The 21,069-nt window shown below is 57.8% G+C and overlaps 2 protein-coding genes across 8 annotated transcripts in view; one reads left to right on the top strand and one right to left on the bottom strand.

Moving 5' to 3' along the window:
* VGLL4 (vestigial like family member 4) overlaps nt 1-11,735 on the top strand; it is a 150,587-nt gene extending 138,852 nt beyond the window's left edge. For all 6 annotated transcript variants that reach the window (XM_070463452.1, XM_070463455.1, XM_070463454.1 and 3 more), the window contains 3 exons: nt 5,723-5,945; nt 8,656-8,776; nt 9,098-11,735. In XM_070463452.1, coding sequence (XP_070319553.1) covers nt 5,723-5,945; nt 8,656-8,776; nt 9,098-9,363 — 610 coding nt within the window. In that variant the 3' untranslated portion in view covers nt 9,364-11,735. The remainder of the gene's footprint in view (nt 1-5,722; nt 5,946-8,655; nt 8,777-9,097) is intronic.
* The window catches only part of ATG7 (autophagy related 7), a 384,864-nt gene that overhangs the window by 3,919 nt on the left and 359,876 nt on the right, over nt 1-21,069 (bottom strand). Inside the window, exon 19 of one of the 2 annotated variants that reach the window (XM_070463445.1) lies at nt 12,408-12,622. The exons of the other annotated variant lie outside the window; for it this stretch is intronic. Coding sequence (XP_070319546.1) covers nt 12,590-12,622 — 33 coding nt within the window. The 3' untranslated portion in view covers nt 12,408-12,589. Of the gene's footprint in view, nt 1-12,407; nt 12,623-21,069 lie in introns of those variants that run through there. 2 annotated transcript variants of the gene reach the window in all.

Consider the following 21,069-nt stretch of genomic DNA (forward strand, 5'->3'; position numbering starts at 1 on the left):
CGTGTCCGGAAGGGCTGTGTCTCTGCCCCCGAGTCCCGGGCCGGCAGGTGGCTTCCGTCTTCCTGTGGCCTGGGCACTGGGTACCACGTTTCTAGCCCGAGGAAGGCTTTCCCTGGGGGTCAGGAATCCACCTGCCAGCGCAGCGCGGGGGGGGGCACGGGTTCAACCCCCGCTCCGGGGCGGGGGGCGGGGGGGGACTGCACATGCCGCAGGGCAACTGCTGAAGCCCGAGCGCCCCGAGCCTGTGCTCCGCAGCGCACGCCACCGCGCTGAGAAGCGCGCGCGCCTCTCCTGGAGAGTGGCGTCCGCAACTAGAGAAAAGCCCGCAAGGAAAGCAAAGGCAGCCGCTCTGGGCGTCTCCGTGGGCGGACCCCTGTCTCTGCCCCCTGCCCGGCTGCCCCGTGGCCACAGCCCTGCCGCCTGCGAGGTGAGCCCTGCGGGCACTGCAGACGCTGCAGCCGTCGGGCGGGAGGAGAGACGTGACGCCTCCATCGTCCTCGGGCGCAGACTCTGTCCGGTGCCAAGAATACGAGAATGTGTATCTTTTTTTTTTTTTTCAGGATTATTCATTGAGAGAATGCCTAATGACAAACATCACTTACACATTTAGTAGCAGCAGGAATGCTAAGTTAATTTGTGTTTTATTAGCCCACACATGGGGCCCACGTGACGCCGTCGGCTGCAGGCAGGCCGGGCGCGCAGGGTCCCCTTGCGGGCCGCCCTCCCACCGCCAGTGCCCGCTGCAGGCCTGGGGGCAGGGGGAGGCGCTTTAGCAGTCTGGCTCTTGGTGTGGACCCCTTTTCTAAAACTTTGGTTTTTCCCTCTGTCTCAGCTCATGATGGAAAACACGCTCAGGCTGTTCCAGTCGAGGAAAGCTGGTCCCTTATTTACATTGAGTCAAGCTCTCAGGAGGGTTTCCCAGGGGGTAAAAAAAAAACCTGCCTGCCATCGCAGGAGACGCAGGTTCAATCCCTGGGTCGGGAACATCCCCTGGAGAAGGGAATGGCAACCCACTCCAGTATGCTTGCCTGGGAAACCCCATGACGGAGGAGCCAGGCAGGCCGCAGGCCATGGGGTCTCAGAGAGTCGGACATGGCTGAGCACAGCCTGTTAGGAGAGGCGCTCCAGGCAGTGGTCCTGCGTCGCAGGTCTCAGCCTCCGGGCAGCTAGTTGGGGAGCCCCAAATCCCCAAGTGAAGCAGGTCTCTGAGCGCCGGCCCTGTTCTCAGGGCTGCAGCGTGTGGGCACCTGGTGGCCTGGCCCCGCGACCCATTGGGTGTCCCTGGTGGCAGGTGTCACGGACGACACTGTCTTCCCCCTCGGTTAGAGGCAGCGGCAGGTCCCTCTGTGTCCTGTGGGAGCAGGGCTCTGAACGCCAGTTACTTCTCAGCTGTGTCCGGCCCGTGACACCCGGCTCACCGCCGAGCACCCGGGATGGCGTCACTGCCTCACCCCCCAGCCCCGCAGCGCCAACGCCTCTCCTCCGAGCCCTGTGCCCTGCTGGGGCGTCTCCCCTCCACACACACCTCCCTGCTTCCCGTCTGAAACTGGTGAGGGGTGACGACACCCCACTAGGACGTCCTGGTCACGCCCCCCTCACGAGGAAGGAGGGTGATGTGTGAGGTCTGGGTGGGTGGATGGGGGACGTTTCAAAGCAGACGGTGGGCTGGGGGAGGAAGACTAAAGATGGGGGAGGTAACGGGGGAGACCGCTTTGCAGCTCTTTCTGCCTGGTGTGTAAATGCTCCTTAAACTCTGCTTTTTCAGAAAAAAAGTCTTTTCCTGCTGGGCATTTCCTCTGAAATTTCCTTAATTCCCTTTCATTCATCACAGACCCTGTTAACTGTATCACACATGATCCATTTCAGTCGCTCAGTCGTGTCTGACTCTCTGTGACCCCATGGACTGCAGCACGCCAGGCCTCCCTGTCCATCACCAACTCCCGGAGTTTACTCAAACTCATGTCCATTGAGTCGGTGATGCCATCCAACCATCTCATCCTCTGTCATCCCCTTCTCCTCCTGCCTTCAATCTTTCCCAGCATCAGGGTCTTTTCAAATGAGTCAGCTCTTCGCATCAGGTGGCCAAAGTATTGGAGTTTCAGTTTCAGCATCAGTCCTTCCAATGAATAGTCAGGACTGATCTCCTTTAGGATGGACTGGTTGGATCTCCTTGCAGTCCAAGGGATCTCTCAAGAGTCTTCTCCAGCACCACAGTTCAAAAGCATCAGTTCTTCGGCGCTCAGCTTTCTTTATGGTCCAGTTCTCACAAGATGCATCACATGATACGTGTCCTTTACCAGTTCAGCTAGTCAGTGAATGGTCGTTTAAAACCTCTGCGCTCTGCTCAGCCCTGGGGAGCGGGCAGGGCATGGAGGGTGAGGATCTCCGGTCCAGCTGGGGAGGCTGCCGTGTCCCCAGTGTCGTGACCCCTCCTGCATGCACAGGTCCCCGCTGTGTCCTCCAGCCCCGTGGTGTGGGGGTTGGGGGGCCTTCCGGAGCTGAGGATGGAGATGGGGTGAGGCGGGGGCTGCCCGGGGCCCGCTGAGTGCCCAGTTGCCACACTGCCGCTCTCTCTCAGCCTCTCAGGCTGGGCGTTCATCGGCTCCACCTCAGGCCTCTTCTCTGAGACACTGGCACCTGCTGCCGGCCTGATCCCTGTCCTAAACCCAGCACGTCAGCCAGCAAGGGGAGACTTCTGCACCCCGTGGCCACCCTGCCAGCTCAGGGGTGTTCCTGAATTACAGGAGCCCAGGATGGGGTGGGGGGCATGGGGGATGCTGAACTGGGTCCAGGAGCTGCGGCCTGGGGACCCCGGGGCCCCAGAACATTTCCTCAAAAATACTAAAGTGCCTCATCCGGCTTCCCTTCCCAGCCTAAGAAGTCAGAGCCTGTTGGTTTAGCTAACTGCCGTCAGGAATCCAGCTGAGAATCGGAAGACAGACCTTCCCAGGGGCTTCCTGCAGCTCTGAGCCCCCTTGGTGAAGGGCAGGGAACCCCACGTTCACGAGGGTACATGTGGAGGGCGTCCCGCTCGGTCCCACTGCCTGGGGTTGAGTGTGCGTTTCCCCTGGGGACGCGGAAGGCAGGGCGGCAGCTCGTGGGACCCGGCCCGGATGCTCTGTCCCGGAGGACAGTGTCCCCTTCCTCCTCGCGAGCCCCTTGCCATCTTCTCTGTGGCAGCACCGTCCCTGGGCTGAGGATGGGCCCCTGGGGGGGGGACCCGGGACCCCGAGCCTCGTGTCCTCGGGCAGTCCCCGGCACCCACCCCCCGGGAGGCCTCTGGGCCCCTCGCTGAGCAGACGTGTCCCTAACGAGGGCGGAGGCGCCGTGGGTCGCGGGCAGGAAGCGTGTGGTTTGGGTCCGAGGGCACATGACGCCCTGGGAAGCGGCGGAGCCCGGGGCTGAGTCACTGGGGGAAGGAAAACGACGTCTGTGTCCAAGCTCCGGGAACCGGGAAGAGGAGCTTGGAAGTGTGAGTAATGTGTAATTTACTAAAATTAACCAGCAACTTCTGACGGTTTCTGGGTGTTTTCAGTGTCTCTTCTGGTCCCCGATGCCCGCTGTGCCCTGTCTGCAGGGGCCCGTCTCCCCTGTTCACTCCTCCCCGCCCCCCCGGGGTGGCGCGGGAGAGACCCTCCGCTGCGAGAGACCCTCCCCGGAGCGAGGCTTCAGTCCCTGCGCCTCTGGAGCGGCGGCCCGGCTGTGCTGTGCGGTGTCTGGGTCTGTGTGAGCCCCTTCTGCCCACACCTCCCCTCCTGTGCCCAGATCGTGAGCCCCTGAGCAGGGCTGGGTATTCCTCCTGTAACCATCGCGAAAGAGGGCCTTGGTTACCGTTGGCGGCCTGGCACGGGGCCTGAACTGGGCGCGGGCGTGTCCCAGGGACGCGTCCAGCCTGCGACCTCTCACGGCTTGTGATGTGCCATCTAGAAACCTCATTTTTCGGGGAGATTGTGTCAGGGAGGCGATTTACATAGATCATCAGACACTAGAGGGAAAGTGTAAGTCGGTCAGTCGTGTCTGACTCTCTGCGACCCCCTGGACTCTAGCCCGCCAGGCTCCTCTGTCCGTGGGATTCTCCAGGCAAGAACACTGGAGCGCGTTGCCATTTCCTTCTCCAAGGGGATCTTCCCGATGCGGGGATCAAACTCGTGTCTCCTGCATTGGCAGGCGGACTCGTTACTCTCTGAGCCACAGGGAAGCCTGATAGCCTGGACCTTGGGGGAAAAGACGCCCTGTTCAGGTTAAGCGCACTCATCTCTGGTCGAGGGCTGAAGTCCCTGCTCTGTGATGTTCTGTCGGAATGCCGGCATTAGCGGTGATGACCGCGGAGCCTTCTGTGTAAAGGCTGGTAACGTCCTCTGAATCATCACAGGAAGACGCTATGTTACGGACAGGCTGGTTTCAGAACTCAGGGCTTTTTTTTTTCCTTTTCTTTTTCTGGTCTCGTCATTCTTTGGAAGTTGCCGGGACCTGTGTGGCATGTATGGAGTATCTCGTCTGGACTGTCCTCCTTTTCTGTGATTGTCTTCATGGGCTGGAAGTTTGTCCTCTAAGCGCGTCTAAGTCACGCTGTGGAGTCCAGCAGGGGATGGGGGGAGCGGGCGGGGACACCCCCGAAGTGAGCGGTGTGTGGTCGGTCACGCTGCCGCTGCTGCATTGTGCTCCCAGGCGGTCTGCTCGCCCGCGACCTGCCGTGTGCCCGCAGGATTCCGCACGTGCGCAGCCTTCGTCCCCGTTCGAGACCCTCCCAGGTGGCCCAGTGGCCACACGGCCACGGGGCCTCGCCCTCGCCCGCACAGGTCCTCAGCGGGTGCAGGCGGGGCGCCGCGCACGAGGCGGCCAGGCCGAGTCTCAGACGCCCTGGGGGGCTCCGGGGACACAGGAAGTCGGGCTCGCTGGCGGGGTGAGGGGAGGCCGTCTCTCTCGCAAGGGGCACCCTGGCGGGGTCCAGGGCCAGAGCCAGGCTCAGCAGTTGCAGGGTGTCGGTGGCCCAGGTGTGTGGACGGTTCCTGCGCGGGCAGCGTTGACTGAGCAGGGGAAGGGCGGATGGATGCCGGGACGCGGGACGGACGGACGGGGGTCAGGGCCACAGTGGGCCGGCCCTTGGGGGGCCCTCCTGGGCACTTGCCCCAGCCAGCCCACTGCCGCGGCCTCAGCCTCCCAGGGACGCCACGGGTGACCCCACCTCAGACAAGCCCCGCCGGACTGCCCCTCCGCGGGCCCCCCAGCATGGCCCCCGCTGCCTGCGGGCGGAATTCCCCAGGCAAGTCTCTGCCGCCGGAGTCGGGGCTCCGCACCAGCCTGAGCACTGCACCATGAGCCAGACACCTTGGTTGGTGAGGAGACGGCGTGGGGTCTCGATCTCCGCACCTGGGAGGTTCACGGCGTCCCTGGCTCAGGACGGGACCCGGTGTGTGGGAGATGCTGGGTTGTTGCGGCATCCTAGCTGCCTTCGTCCTTCTGCAGGCAGGTCCCGGGTAGAGCACGCCGGCCTGGAGCGTGGGGTGAGGCCTCTGGCCCTGCGTGGGTGGGGTGTTTCGGAGAAGCTGCAGGGAGGCTACTGGGGGAGGGGGGTGCGTTCTTTCCTGCTGGTGCCACAGAGCGGACCCCAGACCCAAGCCAGCATGCTGACCCCCGGTTCCCCGCGGGCTGTTTGGTGGAGGCGCCCCAAGGTGGGGTGATGACGGTGTTCCCATCTGAGCGTGCGCTGCTCTCTTTTCAGGAACAAGACGGCCAACGGGGACTGCCGGAAAGACCCCCGGGAGCGGAGCCGCAGCCCCATCGAGCGGGCCGTGGCCCCCACCATGAGCCTGCACGGTGGCCCCCTGTACGCGTCCCTGCCCAGCCTGAGCATGGAGCAGCCCCTCGCACTGACCAAGAACAGCCTGGACGCCGGCAGGCCGGCCGGCCTCTCGCCCACCCTGGCCCCGGTGGAGCGGCAGCAGGTACGCCTCTGTCCAGGGGCCGGGACCCCATCAGCGGGCCTGTGCCGGGACCACCAGCCACGTGGGTGACTCCGTGTGTGGGCCCTGCTCCTTGGGCTGAGCGACCTCAGAGAAGCGGCCGTGCCTGGGGGGCTGTTTCTGCGCTCGAGGAGGGAGTGGCCAGGACTAGCTGTGTTTCTCGCCGTCTTCCTTGGCAGCCCTTTCGGGATCACTCTGATGCTCCCAGGGGACTCCCGACTGAACCCCTCATGAGGCCACGCGGCTGGAGTTCAGCGCCAGGCTGCTCTGCTTGGGCCTGCAATTCTAGGAAGTCAGTGGTCAGAAACCTATGATTGGCAGACTGGGAATTTTTTTTTTTTTAAGGAAAATAAGGGTATTAAGTTGTCAATAAACAGAGGTTGTTTGGTAGGAATGGAGACTTGAACAGCCAATAAAGGGAGGCACTGACCGTGAGGCTTAGTAGCACGGCGTGGACCCTGGTTCCTTGCTCTGAACCTCGGGCCCAGGGCCAGCAGATCCTCAGTCAGAGTTTGCTCGAGACGCCTGGATGCGGGCATGAGCACGAGGAGGTGCCGGAGCCGAGCTCAGCCTCCAGGCTGCCAGCGCAGCCCCTGCCCAGGCCCGCTTCTGACCCGTCTGTGCCCCCTGCTCGTGGGCGCCCCCGGGTGTTGGGTGAAGTTTCACTGTGGCTTCTGGGAAGGCCGACGAGCAGTCGCACTTTCTGCCTTAAAGCCCCAGATCACGACCCTGTTTGTTTCCTCTTTAACAAAGCTGGGAAGAGACAGCTGCTTTGTGTAGGGAGTGTGTTAGAAGCTGGTCCAGCAAGATGCGGGCGCGCACACAGTTAGAGTTTTAGAGGAACCAGGTAATCAAGTGAGCCAGGCTGTTCATGTATCCTCTGGGGAAGCCGGGGGAGCTCCCAGGTAGGGAACACTCACCGGCGCTGCAGGAAGGAAGGAAGTTATACCGAGAGGCCCCGGGCGTCTCCCGGAGCCGTGGGTGCAGCCAGGCTTCGGAAGGAAGGGCCGGGCTGGGCCTGAGAGCCGGACAGGAGGCAGGCCCCCTTCCTCCCCTGGCTCCGGGCCTGTCTCTGCATCCTTTTCTCTCGCTGCATGTGGTTCGCACGGTCAGCTCGGCGTGGCTGTCCCCCAGCTCCCAAGTTACCCCCGAGTCTCCTCCCGCCTCAGCCTGGCCAGGGGCGAGGTCACTTAGGAACGTGGGGACGCAGCCCCGTCTGGAGGGTGGAGGGCAGGTTACTCAGCAAGGGCACGTGGGGAGAGCACGGGCTCAGGGGTTTGAACAGACCTTCCAGAAGTGGCAGGATGCCTGGACCTGACCACGGCCAGGCCCCCAGACCTGTCTCAGGCTGAGCTCCAAGCCCCTCAGGTCCGATTCGTCCCGTTTCACGAAATGAGCTGAGAGGGTGAATGAAGGTCCTGCCTAACGAGCGGGCAGCTGGTTCTCCGAGGCCCGCCGAGTCTCAGAGCCACGTTCCCTCCTCTCCACCATTTCTGTCCCCACGGCAAGGCGTCACACCGGCTCCCCGTGGCCCTGCTCCATTGCCAACATGTGGAACAGTCAGTAAAGCCCGAGGTCTTTGTTCTCAGGCTGCTCAGCCTCACCTTCCCCCAGCTCGGGAGTCAGAGGTTCCTCGTCAGACCTGAGCACACGCCTGCTCTCTCACAGAGCCAGATCTGCATCACAGACCTGCCCACTGCCCATCCCGGGAAGGTCTAGGCCTTCGCAGGGGCTACCTACCTGGCTCTACGGGAATGGCCGGGGGTGGACAAGCCCCGATCCCCTTGCTGACCCGCTGCCGTCACGCACAGCTCCTGGGAGCTGTCTGGTCCTGCTCCATGTCCTCTGGGGCTATCAGGACCCTTCCTGGCTGCAGCCTGAGGGCGTGGTTGGGTCACGGGTGTTTTCATCCGGGTCGGGGGATGTCCGGCAGGGTGCCTGCTCGGGGGTGGCTTCAGGCTTCACAGAGCAGGTAGCTGAACAGGGTTTTGAAGGGTGGGTGGAGGTTGCCAGGCCCACAGCGTGGTGGTCTTGGGGAAGGCGGAAGGGCTAACGCTGGTTAGTGTGTGTGTGACTCACGCACTGGGAGAGGTTCCTCTGTCTCCATCTCCATCGTCACTTGCATGGTCAGAACAGAAACAGATGAGCAGAAGCGGGAGTATCTTGGAAGGTCCTCGAATGGCTCAGAGAAGCTCAGGGGTCCGGGGGACTGTGGTGATGGGGTCTGTGGTCCCGTCGCAGGGGGCCCTCCCCCTGTCGTCCTCCCGCTGGTCCCCGCACCGGTGATGGTCTCATTTCAGCCCAGCAGCCGAGCCTCTGTCCCCCGGGCTCAGCGACCCACAGGGCCGCTGCTCGGAGGGCGCCGGCACACTCCCTCCGGGCTTGTTCACTGTGGATTTGGGGCCTTGAGCTTGCGAGTGGGAACCACGAGGCAGAGGAGGGGCTTGACCAGATCTGCCTTCGGGCCGGGAGAGGTCTAGGGGGGTGCTCGGAGAGAAAGGGGAGCCGGGGATAACGTCCCGCGCGCACTGATGGGGGTCTCCCGGTTCAGTGGGTGCCCGGCCAGGCTGAGGGGCACGGGGGTGGCCGTCCTGCCTCGGAGCTGGGGAGGAACGCGAGGGCAGGGTGGCCGGGTGGGGGCCGCACTGCCTGCCGTGTGCTCGCGCGGCTCTCACGCCAGCTTCCCCCGCAGAACCGGCCCTCGGTGATCACGTGCGCCTCCGCCAGCGCCCGCAACTGCAACCTCTCGCACTGCCCCGTGGCGCACAGCGGCTGCGCGGCCGGCCCGGCCAGCTACCGGCGGACCCCGAGCTGTGAGTGCCCCGCGTGCCCCCACCCCCCACCAACAGGGCGCGGGCCTCAGCGCCCCTTCCCCTCCTGTTCCCGGAACGGCGGCCTCGTCCCAGCACAGAGGCCCCAGGGCTGGGCCGGTGCTCGCCCTGGGCCAGCGGGCGGGCAGGGGGGAGCAGCCCGTGGGCCCCGCCCTCCAGGCCCCCCTCGAGTCCGGCCTCGGGCCTCCCTGTGTGCGTGCACGTGCGCGCGCACGGCCCCGGGCAGCAGGCGCAGAGACGGGACCCGCGCCGGGGTGGCCCTCTGTGTGGTCCCCGCTCTGACCGCTGTCCCCCTGCCCCCAGCCACCTGCGACCCCGTGGTGGAGGAGCACTTCCGCCGGAGCCTGGGCAAGAACTACAAGGAGCCGGAGCCGGCCCCCAACTCCGTGTCCATCACGGGCTCCGTGGACGACCACTTCGCCAAGGCCCTGGGCGACACGTGGCTCCAGATCAAGGCGGCCAAGGACGGCGCGTCCAGCAGCCCCGAGTCGGCCTCGCGCCGGGGCCAGCCAGCTAGCCCCTCGGCCCACATGGTCAGCCACAGCCACTCCCCGTCCGTGGTCTCCTGAAGGGAGCGCCGCCCTCCGACACCACGTCCATCTGCATGGTTTGCCTGAGCTTTGAACAGTCAGTGCTTAAAAAAAAAAAAAAAATGGAAAAATTGGAAAAAGAAAAAAAAAATGGTGGGAAGAGGGAGGGATGGTTTATTCGCAAAAACCACGTGGTGGGGCTTTCTGTTGTGTTTCGTACTTGCTTGGTCTTCGTCCTCGGGGCCCTCAGACATGCTGGCGGCGCCGCACGGGACACCTCTGTCCGCGGGCGCCCGCACGCCCGCCTCGGTTACCAAAGACGCCTGGACCAGGTCAGCGCCCCGCGAGGCCCGGTCGCCACGGCGCGCGCTTTCTCAGTCACAGGCCAGGCCACCGGCGACCCAGACGCTCTGTGCTTTTTCGTTCGCTTCTCGAGACCCGGGCGTGTGCGGCTCCGCTTCCAGCCTGCGTGTGTGCGTGTGTGTGCGTGCTTGTGTGCGTGCGTCTACTTGAAGAGAACAGGACTGTCGTGTCTGATTTGCACTATGGGAGGAGGACTCGAGTGGCCTGCCTGACAGCTTTGTGCGAGACGCTGGTGCTCCGAGGGCAAACTGCTGAGAAACAGAGGGTTTCAGGATGACATGTGTGACCATTTGTGTGTTTTTTTTTGTTGTTTTTAACTTAGACAAAACCGCTTTGGAAAGGGGAAGTCTCATGCAGGTTATAGGTCTTTCTCTGTCTAGATTTCAGGTGCTTGCAACTGGACTGCAGACTCTTATCAATCACGGGCATTTTACCTTTTCTGAACACTGCAGTTTGTTAGGCTAGAGCTGAAGTTGGAGGAGCGTGTAGTGCTTTAAACAGTGATGCATGTTTTAATTAAAGGATAAAAATAGCTGGTTTCTATTAACTGTATAGACAGTAAACAAAAAATCCTTAATACTTAACTAGCTTCTTCTCAGAATGCGTTTTATTTTTGTCAGTTACAGTCCTAGATATACTTACTGCTGGTACAGTTGTGCTCTGAGATTTGTATTTGATATCCATGTTACTCCCTGGCAGGCCCTGGACCAGGCGGGCGAGCGGCTGGGCAGCCGCCGAGCAGGATGCTGGAGCGGTGGCCGCAGGCTGACAGCGTCGGCTGTTTTCTGCCTCCCTGCCTGCTCCCTCGCTCCCAGGGGAGCTGGGACTGGTGGCTCCCACTTCCCTCTCATGCAGAAACTGCTCTGCTCCCTTGGGGGACAGCAGATTCCCGACAATCTGACGCGGTGTTTTTGTGTGCTTCCTCTCGCACGCTGGGGCCAAGGCAGTATACATTCCTCTGACCTTATACAGTTATTACTGCATTTATTATCGTTTGCTATAGTCATAGCTACTAACTAGGAATTAGGTGAAGAAGCAAGCATGACAGACCCAGCTGTGGATGTTCGACAGCTGCTTTTGTTTCCGGGCACCTTTTCTTGGGCCCCACCCACCAGGGCTCTGGAGCGTCCCCTGGCCTGGTCGTCAGTAGGAGAAAGATACAGGTTTGCTGGTGACTTTTAGAGTTGGCACTGGGTGACCAGGCGGCGATGGGCTCCTGGGGCTGCAGGTCTTTGAAGAGGCAGGAGGAAGGCGTCTCCCCCACACCCCGCACGCATTTCCCTCCCACTTCACTGGGCTTCCAGGCTTTTGCATCCAGGCCCCTATATTTTCTGTAGGAAAAAAAAATCATTGAGAACACTTTTTTTATATAGGTAACTTTAAGACCATCATTACGCTGTGCGTAAAGAATGTACAGAGAAATTTGTAGGTATTTTTTGAAGAACAATTAATTTGTTAATGATATGTAGCTATTTAATTTTTCCCTTTTCCTATTGTAATCATTCTTTTTTTTTTTTGGTTTGGAAAAAAAAGTTGATCTTTTTTTTTTTTTCGTCGTAGATTTGTCTGTAAAAGTGCAGGAACACAGTTATTCTATGAGAACACTGCATCTGCCTTAATAGCCACTAGTTTGTTATTGCTACAGGCTACTGAGCGTCGCCCAGGAAAACGACCCACTGCCGGCGGCTCTGTGCAGAACTGGCTCCTCAGGCGCCTGCCAGCGAGGCCATCGCTGGGGAGGGGGAAGGGAGCGCCGAGGGCCAGGTACCTGACCGACCTGGGCGGAGGGGCCCCGGGCAGAAAACCAAGCGGCGCGGGGAAGGGGGGACACGCCCCGGTCTCGGGGGCACAGAGGGGTTCTCCACAGAGCCAGGCCATCCGCAGTGCGTTCAGACCATTCTCTCCGTGTTTGTAAATCTGTAATATACCATTCTCTGTGGCCTGTTTTTCCTGGAAGAAGAAGAAAAAAAAAAGGTTTGGCAGGCCATCTTTTTTTTGTACTTAAAAGTAGCCTTAAGAACAATAATAAAGTGCTCTTAAACCACGAAGTGTCGGTGTGATCCTTGGGTCCAGGCTGGGTGGGGGCAGTGCCTGGTGTCCAGTGGCCTCCGGTTTAAGCCCCACATAGGCTGGAAAACTAATTTAAAAACCTACAGCAACCCAAGACGACTCATTGACTTTGCTTCCTTGCCGAAGAAAGACGACCGCGGGCGCGCACACACACGTGGGGTAAGTGCCCCCCTCCTGATTTCATGCCCTGCTCAGAGAAGGCCACAGACCTGCACCCCCAGGATGAAGAGTGAGATCAGCCCGAGTGACCCCTGCAGGGCGCCTCCCCCTGGCCGCGCTCGGGCAGCTCTGAGTGTCGATCCCGAGCCCCGTCTCCTTCCCCCAGTGCAGCGGCGCAGGCCATCTTCCCTCCGCGGAGCAGGAGGCAGAGGTGGGGAGCCGCCGGGCCGGCAGATTGCGGCCCCGGGGAGGTCCGCTTACCTGGGCCGGCGTGGCCCCTTTGGTCCCGTCTCCCCTCCAGCCGGCCAGGCTGGGGCCGCAGCCCCTATAAAGGCCACTCGAAGGAGCCGGCTTCTTGCTCCCCACGGGTCTGGGCCACCTCCTCCCGCCGACACTTCCCCCCACGGGGGTCCCGGCCAGAGGGCGCCCTCCCCCCCCCCCCCCCCCACGTGTGACCACAGAAGAAAGAAGCGCTCGTGGAGGGGACCAAGTCCAGGTCACCGGCAGTGCCGAAGCCAAGGTTATTATTGAGCTCAGAACCGGTGGGATGAGGAGCTGTCAGAAACGGAGGACGCCAGCAGCTCCCGGCGCGGAGGGAGCCCAGCCTCCAGCTGTGGGGACGCTGGGCCGAATCGCAGTCCTGGGGCAGCGGCCTTGGAGCGCGAGGCGCGTGTCAGACGGTCTCGTCGTCACTCATGTCCCAGATCTGCGTGGAGAAGGGGAGACGCTCAGTGTCCGCCCGCCCACGGGGCCGTCTGAGCCGCGTGGGTGCGGCGGCCAGAGGAGGAGAAGCCCGGTTGCGCCCCCGGCCCCCGTCTCCACAGAAGCGCCGCCCCGCTTCTCGCGGAAGGAGCCCCAGGCCCCACCAGGGAGCACTTGGTAGCTGGGCCGGGAGCCGCGCCGGGAGCCGCGGGGGTGTGGCCGTTATGCGGCGCTGATCCTGCCGGCCTTCCCGAGGCGGCCCTCGCCGCTGGCCCCGCTCCCTCGGCCCCCTCGGCGTGAACCCCAGAGAAAGAAGGCTGAGGCCAGCATGGGGGCCCCGAGGGCTTCCCACACCGGTGGGGAGGTGGGGTGGGGGGGGGGGGCTGGTCCCTGACCTTAGGCCCACAGACTTCCCAAATTCCTAGAATTGGTTGCAAAAGGCGGCCTCCGTGTTCAGAGAGCTGAGAGCGCTCTGAGGAGGAACACGGTGTTACAGGAGGCTGGCCCGCGAGGCAGGGAGGCGCGGCCAAGGTAAACACCAGCGTCCACAGCGTCCTGGCCTCAGCGTGGGGACCGCGGGGTACACACTGGGAGAAGGGCATTTCCCCTGGGGACCTGCTGCCCGAGCACGTGGGGGTGAGACCAGGGCGGCCCGCTGTCTGAGGGCGCGAGGCCTGCGCGCACAGGCTGGGCTCCCGGCTCGGAGCAGTCCTGGGCCTGCCCTGGGGGGCGCGGGTGCGTTCCCACAGAGGCTGCCCCGCGCACGCACTCTCCGCTCTCGCCCCGTGGACACACACGCCTGTGGACTCCTCCCGGTGCCGCGTGAGGCCAGAGGCTCCCTCCTCCACAACCCCTACAGCCCCTGAGATACAGGCGGAAACGCTCAGAGAGGGGCGTCAGCTAGCCCCGGGTCACACAAGAAAGGTGCGGGGTTAGGAGAATAAAGAGGGTGCGGGGACGGCTGCGTGGGTGACGGGGCCAGAGAGCCTGGCGGGTCAGGACGCTCCACCCCTGCCCAGGCTCCGGGGATGGGGAGGAGGTGCTGGGAGGGGGGCACGGCCCACTCTGTCGCCCTACTGTGTGGTCTAGTGGCGAAGGGCGTCTGCAACTAGAAGGGGAGACAGCTGGCCTGAGCATGGGTGGTGGGGAGAGGTCCAGGCCCTGCCCAGAAGTTTCAGGGGTACAAGTTAGGCATCCAAGGGACTTACTACGCTGGGACTCTGTTGCAGGGGAAGTGGCATTAGGCGTCCTTCTCTAGGCCCAAGATGGGGTTTCTACGAGAGGGCAGCCCATCCTCTGCTGTTGGCTGCTCTCTGGAGGGAGTCTGAATTGTGAACCCCAAGAAACGTCAGGATCAACAAACAGTATCATAAGACTTAACATATAGACTCACAAAAGCCAAACTCACAGAGCCAGAGGCTAAACAACGGATGGCAGGGCCTGGAGGAAAGGGGAGATGGTCAGGGCACGAGCAGCACAAATCCCGAGGACAAAGGTATCTCAGGACCACTACCTGGAGTTTACGTGGGCTACAGCCTGTGGATTGGCAGATTCGGGTCAGAGTGGTTCTGGCTGTAGTCGCCAAGACCACTCTGCCTGTTCTCTGCAGAAAGACTGCCTGCAGTCTGTAGCGCCACTCTGCCCATTGTGTGCAGGGCACTCTGCCTGTAGACTGCAGACCAGTCTGTCTAGAGCCTGTCTCTGCCTATAGTCTCCAAGACCAGTGCACTTAAGAGTTTCCACGGACGATAGGCAGAGTTGTCCTGATGGTAGTCTGCAGACCACTCTGCCTACAGTCAGAAGGGGCCCATGGATGTGCTCTTAATGAATAAAGGTGGTAAGAAATTGACCAAGATCTGAAAAATTTTAACACTCAGTGCTGGCAAGGGTGTGAATAAACACTTCTAAGAGGAGTATAAATTGGCGCCAGAGATTTGGCAATATGTAACACAAAGCTTTAAAAATCCTTGTCGCCTAAGGAAGAGATAAATGATCTTTTTGTCAGATGATACGCAAGTTTACTGAGAAAACCCAAGAAAGTGCTTTGATGAATACAGACAATAATGAGTTTTCAGTAACATAGGAAGATACCAAATTAACGACTCAATTACAGCCTTCCTGTATACAAACAACATCCAGGTAGAGAGGAACCCGGTATAAGAGCAGTGAGAGAGAGACAGTACTAGGAAGTAAACCTAACATAAAATTTACAACGTGTCTATGGAAAAACTCCTGTGTGAAAACTACCCTGGGAGAAGTGGGGACACACCCTGTGTCTTTGCACGGGGCAATTCAACATCAGTAAACACGTCCACTTTCCCGAGTAAACATAAATTTAACACAATCCCCATTTTTAAAAAAAATCAACTATCTTTCCTGGAGCTAGACAAGCTGGTTTTAAAGTTTATGTGGGAAAAAAAAAATAAGGGAAGTTTTGAGTATGAAAAGAACAGTGAGGAGGTTCCCCTACATTGTGTTTAAACATCATCAAATCTGGAATTTAGAGGCAGTGGTAGCAGAACCACAGGCAGATGGGGAACCAAACGGTCGAGCAACAGGACAGGACAGAATGTCCAAAGACATGTGGAAATCTACTGTTTTAACAATAAAGGTCTGGGAAGTGTGATCTCAAATCATTAGAAAAATATGAGCTTTTAAATGACATAAGGACAACTGGAGAGTCATCTCCAAAAGATAAGACTGAGTCTGTGCCTCACTGCACATCCAAATCAACTCCAAACGGAGCAGAGATTAATTTTTTTTTTTTTTTTACATTTCTTGAAGGTAAGAAAATAAACTATTCAAATACTAGATGCAAACATGGGTGAATTTCTTTTAACCTGGGAGTGGGCAGCCTATAATCAAAGTCTATAAACAACAAAAACAGATACACTGCATTATGTAAACACACAGGAGGAATTCTGCATGGAAAAAGCAGAGTTGAAAAGACAAATGACACACACTGGGTGAAAACACAGCCTTGTACCATACCCTAACATATAAAAAGCTCTTCTAAAATAAAGGAGTTAAACACCAATAAACTGATTTAAAAAAAAAAAAAAACAGACCAAAGACATGGGCAGTTTACAGAAAAAGACTTGTAAATAGCTTTGATACGTAAGAAAAGGTGTTCAGCCTTACTCAGAGTAAAACAAATGCTAAAGCTTTGTACGACACAGTTTTCAGAATGTCTGTCTCTGAAAGATACCACCATGAAACTGAAAAGGCACACCACAGGCCACAGGAAAACAGCCACACTACATAATGAGGAACTGTATCAAAATATACAAACTCTTCCAGCTCAATGATAAAGAGACAAATAGTCTGATTTCTTTTTTACCATGGGGTAAAGATTTGAACAGATATTTACCAGCAGAGGAAATACAGCACTAATAAGAACCTGAAAAGACACTCCACATCCTCAGTCTTCAGCGAAACACAAAACGAAACCACGACGAGACAGCTGAAGAGCACATGCTCGCCATCACTATCAGAGACACGCAGATCAAACACAGTGAAGTGTCCCCTCACACTGGTCAGAACACCGCTGTCAGAAACTACGGACCACACTGGAGAGGGTGCAGGGAACAGGGGCCTCTGGTACTGCTGGTGGCAATGGGGCTGCTGCCACCACTATGGGGAACAGTATGGAGCTTCCTTAGGAAACTAAACACTGCATTACCATATGATCCAGCAGTCCCACTCCTGGGCATACAAACCCTGAGAGGACCATACTTCCAAAAGGTACATGCATCCCAACGCTCACTGCAGCACTATTTACAATTGCCAGGACATGGAAGCAACCGAAATGTCTATCGACAGATGAATGGATCAAGAAGATGTGGTACTTAAAGACAATGGAATATTACTGAGTCATGAAAGGGGAATGAAATTGGATCATTCGTAGTGACAAGAATGAACCTAGAGTCTGTCATACAGAGTGAAATGAGTCAGAAAGAGAAAAATATATATTAATGCATACATATGGAATCTTTGCAGGTGGCACGCTGGTGAATAACCCACCTGCCAATCCAGGAGATGCAGGAGGTGTGGGTTTGATTCCTGGGTCAGGAAGATCCCCTAGAGTAGGAAGCGGCTACCCTCTAGTATTTCTTGCCTGGAAAAAATTCCATGGACAGAGGAGGCTGGCAGTCCATTGGGTTGCAAAGCGTCAGACATTACTGAGTGTGCACACACACAGAGCAATGGTGTGATCTCTTTGCAGGGCAGGAAAGGAGACACAGATGTAGGGAACAGACTTGTGGGCACTGTGGGGGATGCTGGGCAGGCAGAGCAGCCTGATGCCCACGTGTGAAATAGAGCGCTGTGGGATGCCGCCGTGCGCGGGGGGGCTCAGCTCCATGCTCCTGATGACTGGGGGGGGGGGGGGGCTTGAGAGGAAGGGGGGGTGTACACAGAAAGCTGGTTCACTTCGTTGTGCAGCAGACACTGATGCAATATTGTCAAGCAATTATAATTAAAAAAAACTAAAGACAGAAACTTATGATCGAACAATCCAGCTCCTGGGCATCCATCTGGAGAAAACTGTAATTCGAAAAGATAGGCACACCCCAGTGTCCATAGCAGCATTATTTACAATAGCCAAGACATGGAAGCAACCTAAATGTCCACTGATGGAGCAATGTGTAAAGAAGATATGGTACATGTATGCCATGGACTGTTAGTCATAAAAAAATGAAATAGTGCCACTTAAAGCAACATGAATGGACCTAGAGACTGTCATACTGAGTGAAGTCAGAGAAGGGCGAATATCATAACACCTATTAAAATCTGTGCGATCTAAAGCAAACCGTACAGATGAACTTACGTACAAAACAGAAGTAAGAGTCACAAGTAGGTGACCTACTTTCACAAGTAAGTAGAAAGCAAACCTACGGTTAGCAGAGGGGAGCGGGCGTGGGAAGGATGAATTCGCAGAGCAGGACTGACGCATACACACTGCCTCGTGTGGAAGGTAACTAACGAGGCCTACTCCACAGCACAGGGGACTCTGCTCCATGCTCGGTGGTGGTCTGCATGGGCAAGAATCTAAAACCATTTACATCACTGGGCACCTGAGGCTAATATGATCACGTAAATCAACTACCTTCCAGCAAACATCTTTTTAAAAACGAAGCAATAAGCCATGAAGGGACAGCACCCCTCGCCTTCTGGAACAGCCAAGGTTAAAACCTGTGGCTGGCAACATGAAGGTCGGTGGGAACGGGACGGGGGGCGGCTGGAGCTCACTCAGGGCTGCGGTGGGAGGGGAAGGGGCATAGCCGCTCCGGGGGATGCCTGGAGACTTGGGAAGGCCATACACACACCTCACCTGTACCCCCAAAGGAACACAAACATGGGCCTGCAAAAGGATTGTGCCACAAGGCTCACGGCGGGCTTGGTTCATAACAGGCGCAGCCTAGACCCAACCCACTGAGAGGCATCAAGAGGCAAACAGGGACACCATACAGCGGACGCTGCCCACCATCGAAGGAACCTGCCTCCAAGGCGCGGAGCTGCGTGCACACATCTCAGGATCGCTCTGCTGAGCCAAGGGAGCATCCGGACACAAGACTGCACGCTCCATAAATCCATTCACGGGAGGTTCTGGAAAGGGCAAGACTAATCTGCGGCGACAGAAAGGAGATCATTTGCCACACTCACCAAACTATACACTTGAAACAGGTGTGTTTTACTGCATGTAAACTGCACTGTAATAAAAGTGACTTAAAAAAAAAAAGCCACACAGACTATTTCTCATCACTCAGATTGGCAAAACCCCCAAAGCTTGACACTGCGGGTGGTGCGGGAAAACCCTGCTGTCCTGTGCCACTGCCAGGACCGAAGCCTCCAGACCTGCAGATGAAAATGCAGCAGTGTTAACGGGGTGATAGACTGGGAATTACAGTAGATGGCTACCTCTTAGGCGTGGGTGGAATGAACGTGAGGCTGCTTTGAACATATCTTTTTCACTTTAGAATCAAGTAAATGTTTCGCATATTTAAAAAACCAAAAAGAAAAATAACCGAAAAGACAGGCAGAAAACCAAGAGACAGTTTCGATACCTAGGTAGGGAAGATCCCCTGGAGAAGGACATGGCGGGCCACTCCAGTATTCTCGCCTGGGAAATCCCATGGACAGAGGGGCCTGGTGGGCTGTGTACATAGTCCGTGAAGTCACAAAGAGCCGCACATGACAGCGCACACACACAAAAGATGCGCTAAGGAGTTGAACACACGTTTCTCCAAAATGGACAAATGGCCGAGAAGCACACGAAAAGACATGTGATCATCAAGGTAACACTGCATCCATTAGGATGGCTTTAACCAAAAAGCCAGGCAGTAACCAGCGAAGGTCTGGGGCAACTGGAACCCTCATGAACGCTGCCACTGGGAACGTAAGACAGTGAGGCTTCTTTGGATAGCAGTTTGGCAGCTCATCAAATGGTTTAAAAGACAGAGTTCCCAAATCACCCACAAACTCCACTCCTGGGTGCATACCCAAGAGAAATGAAAGTCCACATCCACACAAACATTAGTACATGAATGTCCACAGCACTATTCATAACAGTTAAAGAAAAAAAGGAAGGAAACTGCCCAAATGTCCACTGAGTGATGAGCGGAAAACGTGGTCCCTCCCTGCAGTGGAGTATTATCTGGCCAAACAGCTGCCTACACTCCATCTTCTTGAGCGCCTGAGGACGTTGGGGTGAACGTGCCCTTTCACACAGAGGCCCCTCAAGTGCAGAGGGACTTCTGTAACCTGCCACGGAGGCCGAGCCAGGAAGGGGGAGAGTGGAGGCTCTTCCTGCTTTATCTCACCACGTCCTTACTGCTAAGTGAAATCCCTTCTACAGAAAGGGACAGAAGCGTGTGCCTGGACTCCCATCCTGTTAGGCGGGCACGCAGTGAGAAGCCCCACGGCTGACAGCACACACAGGAAGCGTGGCCAGCCCAGGACCGGGCAAAGGCCAGGCCGGGCTTCCCACTCCATCCCCCGACCCTGCTCAGAAGGCTCCCCAGGGAGAGGGCTGGCTGCTGCCTGTGCTCTGGCTGGCTGGGGGTCCTGGCTGGTCCCTGCCTCAGGGGCAGCCCGCCCAGAGGAGGTGCCACTGCCTGCAGGCGAGTGGAGGGGTGTGGGCAGGGGGGGGCACCCATTACTGGGAAGGGGAGCCGTCCAACCATCAGGGCGCGAGTGCTGGACCCCACGCACCAGAGGGCTCTGGGTCTCCCGGTCCACTCTCCTGGAGAGATGGGCGCGTTTCAAGGGGCTGTTCGTCATGCGGTTTCAAATTTGTGTCCCATTTCTGGACCACACTGCCTGGAGCCTGCCGCGGACTAAGGTTTTTCTTTGGTAAACACTGTAATTATCCCGTAAATGGCACAATTATATTTGTGCGTGTGTTAAAAGTGTTCATTTGTTCAATGTAAACATTTAAAATACACCACAATTTTTGAAACCTAGTTTTAGCGTTTCTATTTTTTTTAAGATTAAAAATAAAAACCTGCGGCTCTCTCTGAGCAGGCCTGCTCCCCACACCGCCTGGCCGGCACCCTTGGAGCAGGAGTCTTCCCACTGGGAAGATGGGGGGGTTTGGGGGTGTCGAGGGTGTTGCTGGACTGTGCTTCCCTAGCAGGGGTTGAGCCAGGGTTCTGTCCACTTGGGGGAAGAAGGAAGGTCCCATTGTGGTTCCACGTGGCTCCATGTGGCTCACACTAACAGCCATTCATTCATTCATCCCCTAGAGAACGCTGACTCAGAAGCCCTTACTAGGTGGTGCTGCGTGAGACAGGAGGAGGGCAGGGGGTCCCTTCGTTTTCTGCCTGTCCAGGTGGTCAGGACTTCTCTCACGAGACCTGCGGAAACTGGGGGGGCTGGGGGGTCAGGGAGCCCAGGGGATCACCGGGACCAGGGTTCCGTGTTCAGCAGCCTCAGCACCCCTCGTTCTCAACTCTGCATCTTGGTCTGTGCCTCTGCCTGCCTCCCCAGAGGCCTGGGGGCTCCTGAGGGCAGGTCTGTGGGACCCCTGTGCTCCCAGCCCTGCGTCTTAGTGAACAAGACTCAGGACCAGCTGCTTGGGGGACAGAACCACTCTTCCACAGTGGAGAACGCAGACGGGGATCTCAGGTGTGAACAGAACAGCCAAGATTCAGGCGGTAAAGAGAGGGTCTGTCAAGCCTCCTACATGGTTGGCAGGAATGTGAAGTTGGTGTGGCCACGAAGGGGGACAGTATGGAGGTTCCTGAAAAACAGAAAACAACCCACAGACAGAGCTGCCCTATGACCCTGCAACCCCACTCCTGGGCATCTACCTGGAGAAAAACACGGTCCAAAAGGATACATGCACCCCATGTTCACAGCGGCGCCACTTACAACAGCCAAGACATGGACGCAAACTAAATGTCCACTGGCAGAGGAGTGGAGAAGGAAGCTGGACGTGTATACAGTGGA

This window comes from Odocoileus virginianus, unplaced genomic scaffold (assembly GCF_023699985.2).
Source record: "Odocoileus virginianus isolate 20LAN1187 ecotype Illinois unplaced genomic scaffold, Ovbor_1.2 Unplaced_Contig_2, whole genome shotgun sequence".
Taxonomy (NCBI): Eukaryota; Metazoa; Chordata; class Mammalia; order Artiodactyla; family Cervidae; genus Odocoileus; species Odocoileus virginianus.